The sequence below is a fragment of the Sylvia atricapilla genome, chromosome 6 (genome assembly GCF_009819655.1).
Source record: "Sylvia atricapilla isolate bSylAtr1 chromosome 6, bSylAtr1.pri, whole genome shotgun sequence".
Lineage (NCBI taxonomy): Eukaryota > Metazoa > Chordata > Aves > Passeriformes > Sylviidae > Sylvia > Sylvia atricapilla.
In genome coordinates this window covers 7,295,529-7,316,717 of record NC_089145.1, presented here as the reverse complement: position 1 = coordinate 7,316,717, position 21,189 = coordinate 7,295,529, and the positions used below count along the sequence as shown (strand labels likewise).

Below are 21,189 nucleotides of genomic sequence, written 5' to 3'. Positions count from 1 at the left end.
CTTTCTGGAGCTGGAGAAGCGCTCAGTGGCACCGCTGGTGCCCTCCCTGTGTGCTGGGAGGAGTGATCAGCCCTGCCATTAGTGCTGTATGATCCAGGGATCCCACTCTGTTTGCCAAAGCCAAATACTAAAGTGCAGATAGAAAGCTCTTGTAAGACAATGCTATTTATTCTCTTTCGGTGCTACGGAAACTTCTCAATCTATTAGAGGAGTAACAGCTGGAAGGAGGAAAGAGACAAATGCCAAAGTCTCTTGCTCCGCTGTAGAGCAAGAGGCATATCTCTGCATAATATTCAGAAAAGGATTCAGGATTTGCCCATCTGCATGGAACTAATTTAAATGTGCCCATGGCATTCTACCAGCTGACAAAGATTCCATACAATTTTCACATCCTCTATGCTCTCCTTTCAGAAGTAATTCTAGTTTCTCAAAAAATTCTTAACCATTTGGTTGTTCTGAAGCCCCGTTGATGTATTTTTTAGATAATAAGCCTGCTTTATCCATGAAAATTGTCCATCATACTAAAGCCAAGCTAAGACCACTGAGATATGAATAAATATGTAAGAAAAGGGAGGTTGCAAGCACAGATTTGTTGTTACTTGCCAGATGTCCAGAGCTCACACCCCGGGGGCTGCAACCAGGTAATTAATGTCTGCAACACCTAAGTCATTAAATTTAATTGTTGGTTTTCTTGTTCTCTCACTTAATATTTTCCTGTGTTTCCAAACTGTATGTCTTACTTTGTACATAATTTCAATAAAATCACTGTTCCTATTTCCAGAATACAGGACCTAAATTTTGTTACGGTGATCCAAATGGTTTTTTGTACACATAATTTGGGGTTTTTTTTCTCTTTATCATGATAGACTGACTTTTATGTACTAATTTTCCCTAGTTTTGTTTTGATGCATCTAGTAATTGGTCTGACACTGCCAATTCATCCACAATTCACCTCTACCATGATGTTATACATTGCTATTTTTTTTTTTAATATGTTCTGGCTTCTAAACACATCAGAAGCATTACAAAACCTAGATTTAGTGCCTTTACAACAACAGGCTTCATATTTTTTTGGCTTTTTGTTAGGAATGATCATATAATAACCAAAGCTCTGAAAATAAATACTTATCCCCAAACTGAATGGCTGGAAAGCAAGTAGTCCCTAAAAATCCATTCCATCAGTCATGTCCCCTTCACTTCCAAATTCTTTTTTACTGTGAGGCCTCACTGGTTTATGAAAACACCTTTCCCTGGAGGAATCTAATCTTAAACAAGAATCTCCACTGAATCCATGTGTTAAATCAGTCTCATGTTACTGAGTCACCCCTGGTGTATTGAGATGGTCTTCTGCTTTCACAAATTTCCCTGGCAGGTTGCCCGTTTCTTTCCATTTATGACAAGGATATTAATCACTCTCTGATCAGTGTGTGCTCCATCTTCAGGACACATCATAAATCACTGAGAGGTACTTTGGCAGCTGGTTAACATTACACCTAAGTGCTTCACCCAGCACATGCTTTCCCCATCTACATGAGCACCTTCCCTTCACTCGTGCCTTGTACCTTGTGTAGCGTTCTCCAAAAGGCTTCACAAACTGATGGCTTGTCTTTCAAAAGCTGCCCTGTACTCTCCAGCACTTCTAAGAGATTTCAAAATGATCCTCATTCATCCTTCTTCACTGAAAGGATGGATGACCAGTCACAAAGCCTGAGGCAGATGGAAAAATATGACCAATGAGGGAGAGAGGAAGATACTCTCTTAAATCCATCTGAGGCACAGAGGTGGTCAGATAGTATAACAAACCAGCCCAAGTTTCTCTTACTGAACCCAATCTGAAGGAATATGACTTAAAATACAACAGGACTCTTTCATGGGTGCCAGCATTTTGGCAGCAAATCTCACAAATTATTCATGTTCTGGAATTCCTCTCCCACACCACAGGCAGGTTATTAGCCTGAGAGCAGACCCTCACTAAGCTTAATTGAGGGGGCTGAAGGAAATTTCTGTTTCAAACACACACACACATATATATATGCTATATAATTATATATAATATTATGTAGATTATATATATAACATTATATATAAAATATATATATAAAAAATACATTTTCTCAAAACACTCCATGCTTTGTCTACCCCATTTCCCTGCAGTAAGCTAACAAGTAGGGATTTACAGATCCCAACATTTGAAGGAATGTCCCTTTCTCAGCACAAGTGGATTGGCAGATGTACACATCAGCTGTATCACCTCCTTCTCCCTGCTTTTCATTGTATTCCTTGCTGTTTCACAAAAGGTTCCAGGGACATAAATACGACAACATAATGTTCAAAATTAAAGTAATTCTTAACAGTTGATAATGTTGCTAAACATTTGGCCCCAATTCTAATAGCCTTAATAATTACTTGACCAAAGTGTAACTCCATTTTTTTGTTAGCAGACAAATCAGGTTCAGAAGTTCTTTGTGCATCAGGAGGGAAGGCTGAGCAAACTGAGCATGAGCAGCAACTTTTTCTTCTTGATAGTATTCAAATACCTGATACTTCTCAGGATTTTTATTTATTAATTATTCTGAGTTTATTTCTCCAGATATAAGATAATATAATTTAATACAATACAATGACTACATTCACAATATAATCTGTCCAATACTAGGGTTACACAACAACTCACACAGGCAAGTATCTGAAGTGCAACTTGAGCATAGTAACTGGTAATTCAGTCTTGCAGAACAAGATGAAAGACTGAGAATTGTAAGAAGTAGTCAAATTTTGCCTCTTGATGGTAACAAAAAATAATTAAAGCTTCCATTCTTCTCAAACATATCTAATAACCATTTTGAAAAATTTCCATGATTTAAAACTTTTTCAGTTACAAATCTGTTGACATAGATGTTTGTTTTTAATGAAAAATTCTACTTTGGAAAAATTTTGGTAACAACCAGGAAATAAAACTAAGGGAATGATTTCATTTGCAGAAGTGGTGGGTCAAAATGTGTTAACTCTTTTCACCAGAATTTTTAATATTGCTTGGGATGTATTAAAGCTATAAAATAAATAAAAAAATCTTGACAGAGAATAATGTAATTAAAAATAATCTAAAACCACATTTTTTTGTTCAAGTTTTAGTTTTTCTGCCAGCTTTGTTCATTTCCTACCTCGTTTCATTTGAAAGAACAGAATATTCAGGGCTGGAAGTTGACTGCTGCAGTCTTGAAGCCATTTTCCATGAACCCTGTAGCTGCCCAAATGAGGAGCCCAGAATACATGTCCGTGGGTTTCCCACATGTACAAAAATGTTTCCCACATGTACAGTCATATCCTGTCTTGAGAAGATGCTGTGGCCTCACTGTGGATTCTGTAACATCATGGAATGGTTCAGGTTGGAAAAGGCTGGTCAGGGTAGGCACTGTCCACATGTGGAGGCAAATCATCACTGTATGATGTGTTATCATTACATAACAGCCTCAATGTATCTCAGGGCCATATAGCAACTCACCTGGGATAAAACAGGTGTGACTGGAGTAGGAAATAGGGTGATTTTGCACAAAACAACTCCAAAGACACAGTGCAGCTGGCTGCAATAGCAGCCACGAAGGGAAAGTTTCAGCTGCAAGGGAAAATCCTGCTCTGAGTTCCAGTATTTCCTTTCCTGGAGAAAGGAATCCAAATAACAGAGATGTTCAGTCAGCCCCAGAGATGGGATGAAGAAAAAGTCCCTGGAAGGAGTGTCCTGTGAACAGTGTCCAAGATGCCACCTGCACTTCTGTGGGAAATGGCTTTGTAGAGAATTTTTAAAGTTTGACAAAAGGTATTGTTAAGAGAGAAACAGAACTGGAAACAGGTTTCAAAAGATGGCCTTGCAAATAGACTAGATACTTCAGAGAAATAGAACTAGGAAAGATGCATTGTAGTAGGACCCATGAAGGGGTCATCTACATTAGCTTTAGATGATTGGCTTTAAGGCATTAACAGCATGGTGTGGCAAAAGCTGACAGGCCAAGAAATGCTTATAATGTGTTGTAATTAGGAAATAGTTTGGCTTCTGATTGTGATGGCGTGAATTGTAACATCTGTACTGTCTAACTCTTCACATGAGACTGAAAATGGAATAAAAGTTTTTAAAATGCCTCTCAGTTGCCCCATATCTGGGTCAGAAAAAAGGTATAATCGGACACACTTCCACCAAAATCTGCCTCTGTTTTTCATCCAAATGCAGAGCCATAAAGCATAATGTTGCCACTTGGACAGATGTCTCCTCTCTGCCTTGTAGTTAACATGAACATCTTGTGATTGCCTGTACCATTATTGCCTGTTCTGACAACAGATTGATGGTGGGACTGTCTTAATTATTTTAGGTGGTTGACATTTCACTGACAAATCACTGTGGTCTGATCAAAGACAAGATCAACGGAGAAATTCTTACCTACCACTTGGGTTGGCCCTTTCAGATCACCCCCAGGCACGGCTGCTGTTCCAGCAGGCTTTAAAATGCAGCATGGAACATGCTGTCCAAAGACAATGACCTGATATCACTCTCTTCTTATGCTAAGCAGCATAAATCCTTTTTCAGGTTAGAGGCTTAATTACAAAGGAATTCGGAATGACCGTGAATTTCGTGCATTTCTGTGTCAAATGTGCACCAAATAATTGGCACTTACTGCAGGATGAAGAAGCTTAGCAATGTATCTTGTAGGGAGCTGTATTTGTCCTCACCACAAGACAAACTGAAATTCCTCTGCCCAACATTTTCCCCATCCTTATCAGGCACCTAAGTTCTTGTGGAAAAGCCTTGCCTCTGTGACTGTGTTTGTGCCCAGGAATGAGCTCAGTGCCTGCAATGACACAGAGGTGACAATCAGGGATGAGTGGTGTGTGCACAGGGGGGCTGCTCTGTGCACCCTATGGTTACTCTGTGCACCCTATGGTTACTCTGGGTAGACATTCGAAGCAGAGTTTGTCCAGCACTGAAAAGGAAGCAAAAACTTCGAGGGATTTCTTTGCAGTTCATTTCTTCCAGGTGCAAAAGCAAAGAAAATCCTGCTTTTCCCTTCTCAACAGAATCAACCTCTCTGATGCCCTCTTCAGTTCCTGCTTTTTTAGCTACTAATGCAACTGGGTTCCCTCTCCTAGGCAGGAGAGACCTGCTGTAAGCATTTACATTTAAAGGCTTCTTCTACACACCTGAATATTAAAAATTTCTCTACAAGTGCTGGCTTTGAGCCTGTCTGGAGCCTCAGCATTTCTGTCTTCTCCAGTTCATAAGGCCTTACACATCCTCCTTCTGAAGATCAAGTAATTAATAATGACTTCATAGCTCCTTTCTTTATTCAGTTCCCTCCACGTGTTCAGCACATAACACCAGCATTTGAATTTATAGCAGAAGTATGAAGCAGGCTCTTCTTCTGCTTTGATTTCCTCTGCCCATACCACCTCCCTCAGTTCCAATCACAGCAGTGACCCCATTAACTAGATCATCATGTTTTTGCCAGTCCCACAGAGAGTACTTTCAGCTGGTGAAGAAGTTGGCTGTTGGTACCTGGTGACTCAATATACTGTGGCATCTTTTAATTAAAACACGAGTCATTGTGACAGGCGGGCTGCAGCCACAGAAGCATTTGCTATTTCCACCTAAATGCAAACAAAACCCAGTGAAAAAGCACTTATTGCTTACTATGAAACACACAGGATCGTTCTCCCTTACTCAAAATATGAGACTTTTTTGCTATTGCCTCCTGTGCTGCTTCTGAAGAAGCTGAAAAGCTGTCATTGACACAGAGGCAAGCAATCCTACGTGGAAGGGGAAAACAGGGGATCCTTCCTGATTGCAATCCAAGTGGCTTGCTTAGAGCAGCACAAACTAGATACCTTAAAATTGCTATTATATGGTGAGCTGTATATAAATCTCTTGGCCTTCCTATTTCATCTGTTTGTTTTTTTACCTGGATCTTTGTTACAGAGGTGTTGAAATCCTGGCCACATCTGAAAATAATTGTCTATAGAAACAGGTGGAGACAGAATTTTAGCTGAAGAATATTATATAGATGCCACCACCAGAGAAGAGGCTGTAGCATTTCTGTTTGCTGGCACTAGTAATGGGCTGTCAGCAGACATGTTTATTTGAGATAACCTGACAGCAAAACTGTCTGTTGTGAAGAGGTAACATGGTAGGGAATCCAGCCATATCCTATCAGTTTTCCCTGCTAAAACCTTCTGTCTGGAGTGCTTTTATTCCTATTTAAAAAACCTATTAAAAGAGCTACTGAGCATGCAGTGCTGGAACATTCCAGCACTATTTGTATTATATTTCACCTAGCACTAGCTGAGAAAAAATAAGTAAAAGTCACCAGCCTGGGAGATGCAAGGGTCTAGGAGCCACCTGAGCCAGAGCTTTTCTACCTCAGCAACTTTTCACTGCTGAGGATGGTGTGGGCCAGAGAGACCCACAACATCAAGTGTTTCAAACTAACTGCTTAGGGAAGGGCCAACATAACACCAAGGCTCATTTATTTAATGCCTCCTGATGACAGAAGCAGTTATCATGGCCTCTGCATCCTTCAGTACCAAAACTGAAATGCTGAATAGTGTTGGATGCTTTGAACACCCAAGGGCCAAGCAAGGTCAGTCAGTGATTTAAATACAAATCTTTCTGACAAGCTAACAGCACCGGTTCTTTGGGGAGCTGCAAAGAATAATTCAGAGAAATCCCACCCTTATCAAGTGGTTCAGACTGACTCATTTCTGACTGAGAAAGCATAGTCACTAATTATTGCAGGGGAATGTGCGTGTGCACCTTCCAAAAATTGATAGAGCTGCTGAATTTCACATCCTACTCATCATCTCCCGGCAGATTTCTCAGTACTTGCTTAAAAAAAACCCTTCCTGAGTTGCATCTGAGTGATGTAAGTGTTGTGTTAAGACAACTGATCATTTTAAACCAGAATGAGATTCAATTTAGCTACTCCTTTTTAAGGACGCCAAGGCAAGTATTGTGACCACAAGGCAGACAGACAAGAAAACGTAGCTGTGGCTTAATGAGGTTACACAGTAATTCATATAGTCTGGCAATAATTTTGTTATCCTTCATATGGTAATGATCATCCTTTTTTTTCCTCCTTTACTTCCATCTGTTTAAGGGAGGAAGGTTTTTTATATAAGTTCTTTGTGAAGGCTCCCTTCACCCTCACAATCTCTTGGCACACCCCTGACCCCTCCTCTGTGTGTCTCCCAGCAGCATGTCCTAAACATTTTAGACAGTATTTTCAGAAACACCATTTTTTTAAATTAATTTTGAACACTTAGAGGAATATTAGACAAGATTTTATTTGTTTCAGAGCCTACACATCTCAAATAAATTGCAGACTTCAGATGCTGGCATATTGTTTCTCCCACATCTTGCTGTTCTTTCCCACTAATGCAATGGCGAATGGGTTATTTTTCTACTCCTGTAAGACAACATATTTTACACCATTTGAGATGCAAGTATTGGGAAAATGGCTTCTATTTCAGTGCTCCCTGTAATTTTTTTTTTGCTTTGTATAGAATAAATATGGATTCATTTTTAGAAAGACTCTTTAATCTGGGTAGACTACCAATTTTTCTGCTTCAGAAAGCAGAGCCACTGAATTTTGGTGCCCAAGTATAATGAAGGAATTCAGATTTTGAAGGGTAGCTACAATTTCTAATCATGTGGAGTGCCACGTTTGTACCAGAATTTGTGAATGTCTAATCACAAGCTACCATGCTATGTTTTTTTATAAAATATAATTGGCTTTGGATGATATTGTACCCCCAGTAAATCTTTACATTTAAATTACCCATTTACCACAGGCCTGGGTGGAGCCAAGGTTTAACCTACAAGAACAAAGCTTGAATGCACCTGAAAACTCACAACTTAATATACAAATATTCCCTGTATCTTGCATATCAACAGCACTATCCTTTTTTTTCTCCCTTCTCTCTTTTTTTTTACTATCAATTTCTTCTCCTTTTTAATGCTTGCTCATTTTCATACTTAATTAAGTACCCTATTAATTAATTAAGTACCCATACTTAATTAAGTACCTCAGTAATGAGCACAGTAATGCTACCATATTATATAATTATACCTTGCTTGTTTTGGTACTTTTCTTCTCTCATTTTTTTCATACAGAGAATGATTCTTTTATTCTTCTTATACTTTTCTTTAATTTGCTTTAATTGCACGCGCCTTAGTTTGTAATTTCGAAGTTACAAAGGAAATGACCTACCAAAGCCTGGCAGGTGATCCTGTTCTCAGAATCCTGCCAAGGTGATACAACAGGAGAGGTGACATGCTGAGATAAAAACATCTACTGACAGCAGGTCATAAACTTCCAGCCAGATTCCCTGTGATTCAATCCAAAGCCCTTCACTGGTCCCAGAAGTGACTTTTAAGAAAGATTAAAATATGTACTGTAAGACTTTACCAGTCCCTTGGGAAAGCTTCAGCCCTGCCATCTTTTCCAGTGTATGCACTCAAAGCTATTTAAAGTGCATGTATGTGAACCACTTGTGCTGCCTGTGGAACCTGCATGTGTGACTGAGAACTTGAGAAGTCACCTCAGGTCCTGGCATGGCAGGAATGAAAACTGCATCCAGATAAGGCAGGGAAAAGCAGCCTGGCTGAAAATGGATCTGTATGAACACCACATTCACAGAGTTGCAGAAATCTGTATGAATATTCTCCTCCACGAGGCTCTCCAGGTATTTGACTTTCAGTACTTGGGCTCCTCTCTCATTCCTTGGAATTTTCACACACAACTTGACAGCACATTAAAAATGAACACAGCTTTATTTGCTAGATTTAAATCTTAATAAATGTGCATATTAAATGTTAGCAGAATGTTTAAAAAATTTATTCCAACATTAGTGTATCATATATATATCAGCAACATACTTAGCAGACAAAAATGTTACCCAGATTACAGGACAGTACAAGTCAAACAAGTGGTACACTTAGAATAGTCAGAAACTCCATCTATTTTCACTCCATTCTGTTGCCTCAAACTGACGCCGTTACACAAAAAAGTAAAAGCATAGTAAAAAAAATTACAAGAAAAAATAGGATAGTGTCTCATAGTAGCACTCCTCTTTTGCAGTCCATTGCTTAGAACATACCACACTAAATCTGCCCAAGGTTAAAACCCTAAATTTTAATTAAAAAAAAAAATTAAAAAAATTCCCTGACTGTAGTACACCTGAAAGGTCAATTTTGTTTTGTGTAACTAATTCTAATGAGGCAATATATTGTCGCTTAAATTACAGTAACTGCAACACAGAATTTTATTCACTTTGGTTAAAGGACACTTTTAGATACTGAATTGCACCAAAATGAAATATTCCAACAGTAAGAATCAGACCATCTCCAAACTGACAAGGCCTTCCTTACTTTGGTCACTTTTCAAGAACACCTCAGGTGACTTATGAGAACCATTATAAACCAAACCAAATTGATACCTTTAGACAAAATACTGCTTAATGGCAAGTAAAGGAAAAATATCTTAGAAGGTGTCAAGAATAATTTTTTATGTGAAATTAACTTTAAGTATGACAACAGATTCTCTTTTCAACAGTTTCTGTATACAAAGCTATGAAGTGTAATGACTTATTTTTAAGATACATACATATTTCTTCCTAAATAAGCTGATCCTAGGGTTTTTTCCACTTTCTATTGTATGATACAACATATACAAAACATCTGTTTGTACTATATTAAATAGCAAGTAATTTTAAAAAATAAGTTTGTAAGAAGCACAAGGTAGGAGTCAAAACATCCATTCAAATTCAGGGTCTGCACATCAATGCTGTATCCCAAACAAAAATATTTTCCTCCATCTTGCTTTTAAATAGCACTGTTTTTTCACAACACACCTATTTTGCTGATATGTTTTCAAGTTTAGTATATTAGGACACTTTATCACTTGAAGAAACTAATCTTCCATATGCAGAAATAGTGCACCTAACGCTGAATTTCCAAATCTGTTTTCAGCTTCAGTTAGGTTGTACATTTTGCACAGAAATATATCCTTTTGCATCTCATCACCTTTCTCTTTGAAGCATCTGTTTGCACTGCAAACAGTAACAAAGCCACAACATCTAAATTAAGCAGTTTAATTAACAGTATATGTGCAAGATGCAGCACAGTGCTTTCATTGTGCAAACTGTGGTGTTTGATATGTGATTATGACTGGTGGCTGATAGTCTTCTTTGGCTTACACATTAAGCAGCAGAGCTGATTTATTTACACATGCAGTCCTCCAACAGACCCATTACTTCAAATATTTCTGAATATTCAAGAACAAGATCAGTTCATCACGAACATAAATTGCCAACAGGCTTGATTGATCAAGCAACCATAAGAGAATGAAGGTGAATAACTTACAGTAAAGAGAAATGTACATCAGCATCGACTCCTTGACTGGCAGCCAAACTGTGTGGTGTGTGCTCGAGGTAGGCACTTCATATTAATCCTTTTGCAAATGACAACAGCTCCACTCAGGACACTGATTTAAAACTGTTACAACATTAAGGTTACTCGCCAAGTACTCCAAGACACAGGCGAGGACTGCTGAAACAAAATACCCTAAGTTGTGGTACTAGTACACAGCACATCCTTCAGCTGATATGGAATACAAATCTCAATTTCCATGTGTATACTTGCGAGGAAGTATAACTTTCAAAGTGCAAATAGAGCAAAGTTTTCTAACCTTGTCTACCTTGTGTATTCAGCATGAGACAACTGAATAATAATCAACCCGGTGTTACAACAATCTGCAGTCTAGGCACGAACTGCTCTCCAGCAGTCCACATGGCACCAAAACAGAAGTGTGACAGGGCAGGCATGGCTTGGTAACACTGAACAGCTCTGTCTGCAGGTTCACAGCATCCTGGTGCCTGCAAGCACATTTTGGAAATAGGCACTGCCCTGCAGAGATCATTTTCACACCTCTTGCCAAACGCGAAGAAACAAGGCACTAAGCATGGAAGCGTCGATATGTTTTAAATATACAGCAAAATCATAAAAATGCTTACCTGCTTCAATGAGGAAGAAAATTAGGGCACATTCTTAAACAGCTGGAAGCTACTTTGCACAAATAGTTATTATATATTTATAAACCCAGTAACTTTGTAGAAAAGCCACCTAACAAAAAAGAAAACAAAAATTCCTTCCCAAAGTTCCAAAACGAAAACAAAAACCCAGAACCCCCAAGCCTCAGGATACTATGTATAAGAACAATAACAGCATAAATAGATATTATTTGGCATGCTTAAAATCTTTTGGATAAAAATCCAAGACCAAACCATTCAGCTGAATCAACTGGTATGGTGGTCCAGCTCCCAATCCACTGCCATGGAGTGCAGGCACACTCCACAGTATGCATCGAGGACAGACACAGCTTTAGCCCTTTGCTGGCATTCACTGAGAATCCAAACAAAGAAATAAATAAACAAGCAGTTTTGGCCAACATCAGTCTAAAACGTAATCTTCCAATGGTAGTTTTTGAGCATGAGAAATTAAATAACTGTTATTCTCCAAATCACATACACCTTTTCAAAACCCACTGCATTTAGGTGATTCCACAATATCTGCATTTAGAGAGTAAACCCTTCTGTAGATTTTATCTTTATGAAAATAAATTATGGCTTTTTTTTTCCCCTTCACTAGTAGGTACTAACTGAATTTTGTGCCTATGAATAATTCCAAGTGGAATTAAGCAAATATATCTTTAAAAATCAACTCCTTCTACAAATTGTATAGAAGTTCAAACCAATGTTTCCTAAGACATAGTGAATATAAAAAAAAGCCCCAAACCCTAACCCTTGTATCCGGAGTGTTCTATTTAAATTATCACATAATAAAAACAATAATTCTCAGCATTTTCCACAGCAGGGGTCCTCTGTGGTATCCTTTTCAGTCAGCTGGGATACAGCCTGGAATGCTGCAATTAGCAACAGGGAGAGGGCTTGGTGGAAAATGACCTTACCATGTCCTGTGAGCCCTTTGAAGTTAACAGTCCCTATACCAGGAGTCAAAATTCTAAGATTACAAGATTACATTTCCTACTCGAAGTCATGGGTAAATAAAAAACCAGTGCCAAAATCATACCGTTAAGTAGATTTCCTAAATTTTGAAAGCTCAGTAAAACTCTTAAAGAAGACTCTATAATCTTTGGACTGAAAGAGAAGGGTTGAACTCTCTGACAGCTTACAACATGATGCATACTGAGCAAACCACAGACAAAAAAAGCTGAAACAACCTAGATCCCAAACAGTTGGGGTTTTGGCTACATTGCTCTGGATAGCTCCATTCTCCCTTCCGTGGCGATGAACTCTTTTTCTGTGGCTCGTTTATCACCTTGGCACAGCCTCTCCTTCAGTTTTTCAAGTTCATACTCATGTAGGATTTTTTGTGTTAAATACTTTTCACGTTTTATCTTGGCTTTCACATCTGCAGGAACATCAGGGATCATCCATGCTACAAAGAATTTGACGATGAATACAACATGCTAAAAAAAAAAAAGAAATAAAGTAACAACTCATTACCAAATGAAACACTTCTTGTTTTATCTGACACCAAATAGGTCATCTTCTGTTCACAGTAAAATACATTTCATTTGGCAGGCCTGGAACAATACACACCAAATTAAGGCGCATCTAAGATGTACATGAAGATTAAAACCCATCTTATGCAGAAATTTTAATTCCAAACCATTAGTAACATGGAAAACCCAAGAGGAAAGTGTCAGGGCCTGAATCTCAACCATCACTTTTTAACTCCTCTGTGTGGTTTGTTAGAAAGTTCACACAGCTGTGCTGATAACACTTAACTATTGAGAGCTGATGAAACACAGCAGGAAAAGTGATGAGATGAGCACTTGAACTACTTCCTTTTCCCTTCACAACTTGCAAAGCAGTAGCTTAACACTGAAGTGCCAGTTCAAAATCAAACTATTGATTTAGCTGTTTTTAACCAATATACCTCACTGCAAAATGCTGTCTGGATTTTGAACACAGCCAGCTCACATACGGCTCTTTAAGGAAAGCAGGAGGAGTCAAGTGCTAGTCCTGGTGGCTTTCGTGTCTTACACTGGCATAAAGACCTTTTTCTATTTTGCTGGTTATTTTGATCAACATTTACAGTCTCCTCGACCATTTTCACTGCTCCTGCTCTGAGGTCAGCTCACTGAAGTTAAAAGATCCAGTAACAGTAACCATTTAGGACATGAGCACTTGGTATTACCTAGGGGAAAAACTATTTTATACTCCCCAGCAATTCTATTTTCTGTAAAATCAGTATCTGGAGAATCACAGGGTACCAATGTCAGAAGGAAATTTTGTAGGGAGCATACCTCCATAATAATTATAAAGGCCAGTTTTGCAGCAAGAATGTGCCAGAACTGCATAGTGTGTAAGTATCTCTTCTCATGATCTGGAGGATATCGATAGTCTCTGTACCTGTTGGAATGACAGACATGCAAAGGTGAAATGTCACAGTCAGCCTGGGACAGACTACAAGCTTAGTGACACTTACAAGCAAGTACAGCTGTCACTTAAGGAACCTTTTCTTGTTTTAAATGGTCTGTTTCCTTTTGCAGAAAAAGGTTGCCTCTCAATTTGTTTCCATCCTTGTGTCTGCTTAAACACCCTCACACACACAGCAACAGAGCAGAGGATGTGTGACGTGAAATTCGGTACACAGGTTACTTGCTTTTCAGGCAATGATCAAACACTACAGGACAGGGTGATGGGATGTATCACAGGGTAATGGACACACACTGAATAAATGTGACAGACATGAGCAGATTATGGGCTGGACAGATGCAGGGTTTCATGAAAGGACAGACCTGAGTGCATATTCTACACCACCAAACGAACGTAGATGTTTCCAAAAGTGCTTGGGTGGTTGGTTTGGGGGGTTTTTTGTTTGCTTTGAGATTTTGTTTTGGTCCAATCAATACTTTTGTTTTACCATTTCCAAAGCTCTTTTGCAATCCAATTGCAATTCTAGAATCTCCAATGCTTCCACTAGCAAGAAAGAACTATTTTTTTAAACAAAAGCAGGATAGATCTGATTTTTGGTCTGATCAAGCAAAGTAAGGATTGATTTTAAATACCATATCTCATTTTCAGCTTTGGGATCTAAACATCTCCTTTATCCTGCTTTCTTGTCCACTTACTCAGCCTAAAAATTTTGAAAATATAGGCTGAAGTTGGCAACTTTAGGGACATAAATGTCCTTCCTCAATTAAAAATCAGTAATGTAATTAAGTAAGTAAACAAAAAATCCCATGAAGCAAAGGCAAAATGCAAATTAACAATGAGACTCTTAGTGGTGATTTTTTTTGAGGCGCTTGTTTTTGCTATTGGCTTGATCTCTTACCACCTCAAGCATTACCTTATCAATAACCTAAATATTACCTCTCCCACTTCAGAATGACGATAATGACAGAATTTATTTTCTATTGGACTACTTAGATCTGCATTGATTTTTTTATGCTGTATTCTATACAAAGTGATAAAATACTATTACACCAACCTGCATATGACAAAGTTTTCTGGATTCTCTTTAGGTTCATTTCTCTCAGGAAAATCCGAGATTAGAAACACTGACAAACTGTTGTTTATGTATCCAGACATTGGTGAGTCTTCATTTTCTGAATAAGCATAGTAGAAAACTAAACGAGGGATCATATCTGATGTGAACGCAACAATAAAAGCCTGAAAAGAAATTGGAAAAAGAAATAAAGAAAGTGGCACACAAAATCTGTGAGCAGATTTATAAAGGGCTTGTAGTTCTGTGACTCTGGCATTACCCAGAATCTTTTAAGAAAGGGTGAGAGACACGATTAGGGCACCTCACCTCGGTAAAAGATGCTGACTGCAGCCTCAGCACATTTTGCCTGGAAGCTTGAGATACTTAAGGTGCTGAGGTATTGTGTACTTTGGCAGTACCTGCAAGTGGGTTTGTGCCTGAGAGTCACTAAAAAGAGGATCTGTTGTGCTCACTAGTCTGCTTTACAGTATGTTTCCAATGAAATACTGGCATAGCATTTAATTACCAATTTATAAAAAATACTTGGAGCTACTGCTCCCACCAGGGCATCCAGAAGCAGAGCAGAATTCCCACAGAACAGGCTTCATAGCAACAAGGACAAAAAGGCATCTGACCCACAGAATTCATCCCCCTTTCCTGCCCCTCTGGGCAATCAGTGTGCTTCATCAGACTAGGCTTCATACTGGCTTTTGCCACTCCAAAGGGCTGGACAACACAGACAACTGAATGAAAGATTATGGGCAATAAAACGTGGATCAGGAGCTGCACACTGTCAACACATGGACAAGCCAAACCACTTAAAAGGTCTGATGGTACCTTTGTGAGTTAACATGAAACAGCATTGATGGAGGAGAAAAACCATCAGCTGGTTTTTAATTCTTCACATTTTGAATACATGGAAGAATCAGTGCTGATGTAGCAGAGTTAACATACTTACATTAGTGACAACAGATAGGATGGCCATCCCGTTGAGGATTTCCTGCCACACTCCTATGCTGTGTGCTTTGGCAGCCACAGGCCTTCTGTACTGAGTGGTTAATTTCCAGGAGTCCACCCGAATCTCCAGGATATTATTCATCAGAGCAAGAAGGGGAGCCAGGGGAAAGGATGCCACAAAGAGAGTAATGAATCCAAACTGAATGACTGCAAGAGACAAAAACAAAGTCTTAAAATCTGCCCTTCCAGAAGTATCCTCAGGGTGACGGGGGTCTAGCACTAGCAGACAAATGGCAAACTTCTGCCAGGCTGCACAAGTCATCTTCAGCCTGGCCTGAGCTAAGTGACAATCAGCCCCAGACACAAGACTTCTCCAGTCCCTTCAGGCTGCCATTCAGCAGCACCCATAGGGGAGTGGGCATTTGGGTCCTGTGAAATAATGCTGCCAGCAGTGCTGGACACCAATCCTTCCAGGGTGCTGCAGTTCTCATAGGAATGGTGTGTGACTGTTGGGGAATTGGCATGTATTCACCCATCAAATTTCTCAACTGTTATCAGGCCAGTTTTGTTCTCTTGCAGTTTGTACCATCTTGTTCTTATCAACTACACACCCCATCTCCACCTACTTTTGATTTAATCAAAACATTCATAACAATTCTATACGAAATAGTTCCATTGGGGAGTCTTGACATCAGCTTAAGAATTGCAAATAAAATATACAAATGGTCCTTTCAGTTGTTACCAAAATTAAGTATCTCCGTACAGAATGTGATAATCCTCAGCACATAGTCAATACTGCCACTGTATTTCAAATAAAGGAAATAGAACATTTTGTCTGGTTTACGTATTGGATAAAAATAAATTTCTGTAGACCAGGCATTCACTCTTCCATGATTTCAGTGGTAAGTTCTTCACCTCAGACAAGCAACAAAATGCCTACTAGCTTAGTAGCCCTGGGACAATTCTGGAGCATAGTTCTGATTATGGAAGAGCAAGGATATGGCTGGCAACAGTGATTGTTCTGAGTGTAGTAGTTTCACAAGTACCAAATTAAAGTGATAATACGCATCTCTAGAGCACTTAAAACTATTTCAGCAGAAATAAAACAATACAAAGGTTCATTTTTCCACAAAATGTATCCTTGTAATAGCCAAATATTAACTTCTTTAAAGTGTCCTTTAGATTTAGCTTGGCTTCAGTTTTGCTTTCAGTATCTCAGGTACTGTAATATGCTGACATGCTTTTATTACCTTTGAAAACCGTGTTCCCTTGCCTGAACGCCCTCTGCTGGTCTAAGGGACTCAATGGAAGCACTGAGCAGTGCAAGACTGAAGAGCTGAAGGGATTCTCCTCAGCCACTTTGTGCATCTCATGTCTGCAGTACCCATCCTTACAGCACATTTGGCACTCATCCCATACTTAAAATTTCCACTGACATCAGCTAAGAATATGCTTTGGAACAAGAAAAGAACAAGCACAGAGGCAGCTGGCTGCACTGAGAATAACGTTCCCCATTCAAATGAGGAAAACAAAAAGTCTTGGCAAAGTTTCCGTGAAATTCACAGCAGTTCAAGATGCAAAGACAGCTTTTTTTTTTTTTTTTTTTTTTTTTTTTTTTAATTGGGCTGACCTATTTAATGATTTCCAGCAGTTAATCGCCCTGTTTTGCAGATGGAAGTGGTGGCATCAACTCACAACAATTAATCGAGAAAATGTTCTTTTGAAAGTGTCAGTACAAGGTGTCCTGTCCTCAATTCCAAATGTGTAATTTTAAACTTACCCATTTCTAAATATTCATAGAACAGGCCTAAGGCTCCAAATGTCTGCAGATCATGGTCTTGCTCCCAGCGACTGTATAAATTTTCGGGATTATTTCTGGCTTTCCGACGACCCCACCAGTTACAAATCCAGCTGTATATGCAGAAAAAAGTTAACAGTGAGAGAAGCAGATCAGATTGGCTCACTTGGTTAGAGTGTGATGCTAATAATGCCAAACTTGAGGGTTTGGTCCCTGTACAGGCCATTCACCTAAGAGCTGGACTTGATCCTTGTGGGTCCCTTCCAACTCAGAATGTTCTGTGAAGTCAGAATCACAGAATGACCAGGCTGGAAGAGACCTTCAAGATCATCAAATTAACCCATCCCCTAACACCCCAACTAAACCATGGCACCAGCTGCCACGTCCAGTCTTTATTTAAAGACCTCCTCCAGGGATGCTGACTCCACCATCTCCTCAGGCAGACCATTCCAGCACTTTATCACTCTTCCTGTAAAAAACTTTTTCCTAATTTCCAACCTGTATTTCCCTTGGCGCAGCTTAAGGCTGTGTCCTCTCGTTCTGTCAGTGCTGCCTGGAGAAAGAGACCAACCCCACCTGATACAACCACCTTTCAGGGAGCTGTAGAGAGTGATAATGTCACCTCTGAGTCTCCTTTTCTCCAGGCTAAACACCCACAGCTCCCTCAGCTGTTCCTCACAGAGTTTGTGTTCCCAGCCCCCTGCCAGCCTCCTTCCCTCCTCTGTGTGGGCTCAAGTGTCTCAACATCCATCCCAACTGAGGGGCCAGAGCTGGACACAGCACTCAAGGTGTGGCCTCATCAGTGGCACAGGAAATACAGGGGAATAATGATCTCCCTGCTCCTGCTGGCCACACCATTCCTGACCCAGGTCAGGAGCCATTGGCCTTCTTGGCCACCAGGGCACAGTGCTGGCTCATGTTCAGTCAGCTGGACATCAGTACCCCCAGGTCCCTTTCCTCCTGGGCACTGTGCAGCCACAGTGTCCCCAGCCTAGAGCACTGCAGGGGGTTATTGTGGCCAAAATGCAGGACTTGGCACTTGGACTTATTAAACTTCATCTTACTGGGCACCTCCATGTCAGAGAGAACTTACGGAACAATGGCCTCTTGGATATTTCCCCAGATCTGTTTGCCAGCCATGACTATGGTGAGCTGTGTCGTCAGTTCTATCAAACAGCCTGCAGGATCACACTAGTGGAGACAAACTGAGTGTTAATGGACATGAACAATGGGTATCACCCAGACAAACTGTATTCTACTACTGTATAAATGCAAGAAAGGAGATCTTAAAACTTGTAAGGACAATACTTCACTTCCACATGGACTGCCAGCCAGGCCAATCTCTCAGGAAGGCTGTTAGAGAAGGGCTTGGAGTCTTTCAAGTGTGAGACAAAACACACACTAAAACATAACAACCATATGAAGAAGGCAGAGTAATTCAGAGATACTTCAGCAGGACCTGCATGCAGCACACACCCCAGCAAGGTGAATCTTTTGCACTCCGTGAGCTCTCAGCACCAGATGTCTTTTAAGACCCATGGTGAGACTCACTGGTATTTCACGAGAACTGGGACCAAGAAAAGCTTTATGATTTTTCACTCTTGTGACTGTCAGATTTTCACTGCTGGTGTTTCCCTGACCAGCATCAGCTTTAAGAGAGCCAGCTGAGGTCCAGCTCAACTCAGACCAAGCCTGCAGCTGGAAATTCACAGCTGTGGGGGTTGAAAGGAACAATCCACTCGAATTTAGAAAATCTTACCTCTTCATTTCGCCAGCGATTAAACATGTATGTGTAGGCACCTGGGTAACCAACAAACTTCCCTTTGAAGAAGGCCACATAGAAGCAAGATGAATAGTAGTTGACAAACTGGAACAAAAACATTTTCATAGTGAGCCTGTTCTCATACTCCATATGAGTTCTGGGGATCTCTGTGAAACCAGAAAACAATAATTTTATGTTCCTTTATTCCCTTTAAAGGGATGCAGATTCATAAATATGCATCATGCACAGTGACCTCAAAGGAAAAGAAAAGGAAAAGAAGAACACCTACAAACATTTCAGCAGATGGAGTTCCTGCTTTCAGATGCCTTACCTTTACAATACAACGTTTGATTCAGGCAGGCAAAAGAAATTCATATTTAAAACTTCTATAAAATTTAATTTCCCTTTCTTTGTCCTATCCATTAGCACTTGTCCATCCCCAAATGCTACACTAAGTCAGGAGATCTGAAATGAATCTCAAACAGTAACTAGAAGGATCTCCTGTAGTATGAAGATTTCACTGGTGGCAACACATGATTATTCTTTTCCTTCGTGGTAAAGAACTATGTTACAATATTTTTTTCCCCAACATACTGTTTGTGCATATCATTAAAATCAGCAGAAACTGCATGGTCCACGTGCCTCTGAAAGATGACGCTCATAATGAGTGTATAGGGGAGAGTATGGGCACCCTGGAGCTACTGTACATCACCAAAACTTTGCTGAGGATTTTGCTGCTTGTTGTCTATCACAAATATATTTTTGAAAGCAGTAGGAAGCCCTAAGCATATCACTGTCAAATGTCCTGTTAAATGGTAACATAGATCCAATTCAAGTTGGGAAGCAGCATAAGAAAATTACAAACATTCAAGTCCCTCTGAATTGGTCAGGACATGTTAAACTCATCTGCCTAACTGTAAAGTTGTTTCATATAATTGAGTAAACTGATGTTTCCAAGCTTAGTCTAAGTTTGCATGCCAGAAGAACATAAGGCATTTACTGGGAAGCAGACACCAGAGTGCAGGACAGAGGAGGCAGCACTCAGGTGAGGCAGTCTGCCTAGCCTGCAAGTCCCTAAAATATTCTTATTTTCCATGAGCTGTTAAAATATTGATGTGAGGCACACAACATTCAGAGCACCAGAGGCAGGTTATGCCTGCTTGTCTGAACACCACATCTGGCCTAACCATTTCAAGGAGCTCAGTAGTGAATAAAATCTGGGCAGACACTCCTGAGAGCCTGGGCCAGGCACAGCCACCTCGGCCACCCAAGGAGGGCAGCAGTTCCCCCACACCAGAGAACTGTTAGATAACCCTGTAACCCACAGCCCCAGGTAGTGCTGCCACTTGAGAAATTAATCATCCACACTTGCTAATCAGCAAAATAACACTGCTGAGCCTTCATGCTTATAATTCTTGCTCCTCAAGAAAGAAAGATTAAAAAAAAAAAATCACGATTTTTTTGTCTCTTTCTGTGTTTGTTACCGGCAATTTCAGTTACTACTTGTTCTGTTTCAGTTTGATCTGATTTGGCCAAGAGAGATAAGCAATACAGACCTGAGAGATGGTCCACGATAAATCAAAATAAACCAAATGCAACATCCCTTTAAGCTTCTGCAAGGAACACCTTTCAACTCTTGACTTGACTTTCAAGATCTCAGAAAAAAAAAAAGATCAGCCAACTGCTTTTATGACAAGTGCACAAACTGCAAGTACCTAATATTTTCAGCTTCCTTCCCCAAACTGAATATATTCTGCCATTATTTCTTGCTATAAAAAACCAACAAGGACTTCTATCTCTAAATCATTAAGGCCAAATAAAATTAAATAAAATTAAAAAAAAAATGTAAGAAGGGCTCTCAGGAATGGTATTTCCAGCAAGCAAGCAGAAGTCAAACATAAAATACACTACAAAAGTAGTCACTCTTTCTGGGCCTCCAGCTCTGGAGTGAGGGTACTGCTATCAATGGCTACTGCCACAATAACACATCTTGGGCACAGCTTCTCATCCTGCTCAACCCCTGCCTTCCATCTTTGTAACTCCAAATCTGTACAGACAGAGCTAAAGGAAACAACGCTCAGAAAAAAAAATGGAACTATCCCATCCCATCCGATCTTT

General features: G+C 39.8%; 1 protein-coding gene and 1 long non-coding RNA gene across 7 annotated transcripts in view; both read right to left on the bottom strand.

The window, feature by feature from the left end:
- Window positions 1-268: 268 nt before the first annotated feature.
- Window positions 269-3,266, bottom strand: LOC136363148 (uncharacterized). The gene is made up of 3 exons (XR_010743904.1): window positions 3,159-3,266; window positions 2,675-2,745; window positions 269-1,707 (listed from the first exon to the last, which is right to left on the bottom strand). It is a non-coding gene; the product is annotated as an uncharacterized lncRNA (long non-coding RNA).
- A 5,527-nt stretch (window positions 3,267-8,793) lies between these two features.
- The window catches only part of ANO5 (anoctamin 5), a 58,326-nt gene continuing 45,930 nt past the window's right edge, over window positions 8,794-21,189 (bottom strand). For all 6 annotated transcript variants that reach the window (XM_066320544.1, XM_066320545.1, XM_066320546.1 and 3 more), the window contains 7 exons: window positions 19,069-19,238; window positions 18,403-18,500; window positions 17,292-17,422; window positions 15,513-15,718; window positions 14,558-14,739; window positions 13,371-13,476; window positions 8,794-12,527 (listed from right to left, as the gene is read on the bottom strand). In XM_066320544.1, coding sequence (XP_066176641.1) covers window positions 12,306-12,527; window positions 13,371-13,476; window positions 14,558-14,739; window positions 15,513-15,718; window positions 17,292-17,422; window positions 18,403-18,500; window positions 19,069-19,238 — 1,115 coding nt within the window. In that variant the 3' untranslated portion in view covers window positions 8,794-12,305. The remainder of the gene's footprint in view (window positions 12,528-13,370; window positions 13,477-14,557; window positions 14,740-15,512; window positions 15,719-17,291; window positions 17,423-18,402; window positions 18,501-19,068; window positions 19,239-21,189) is intronic.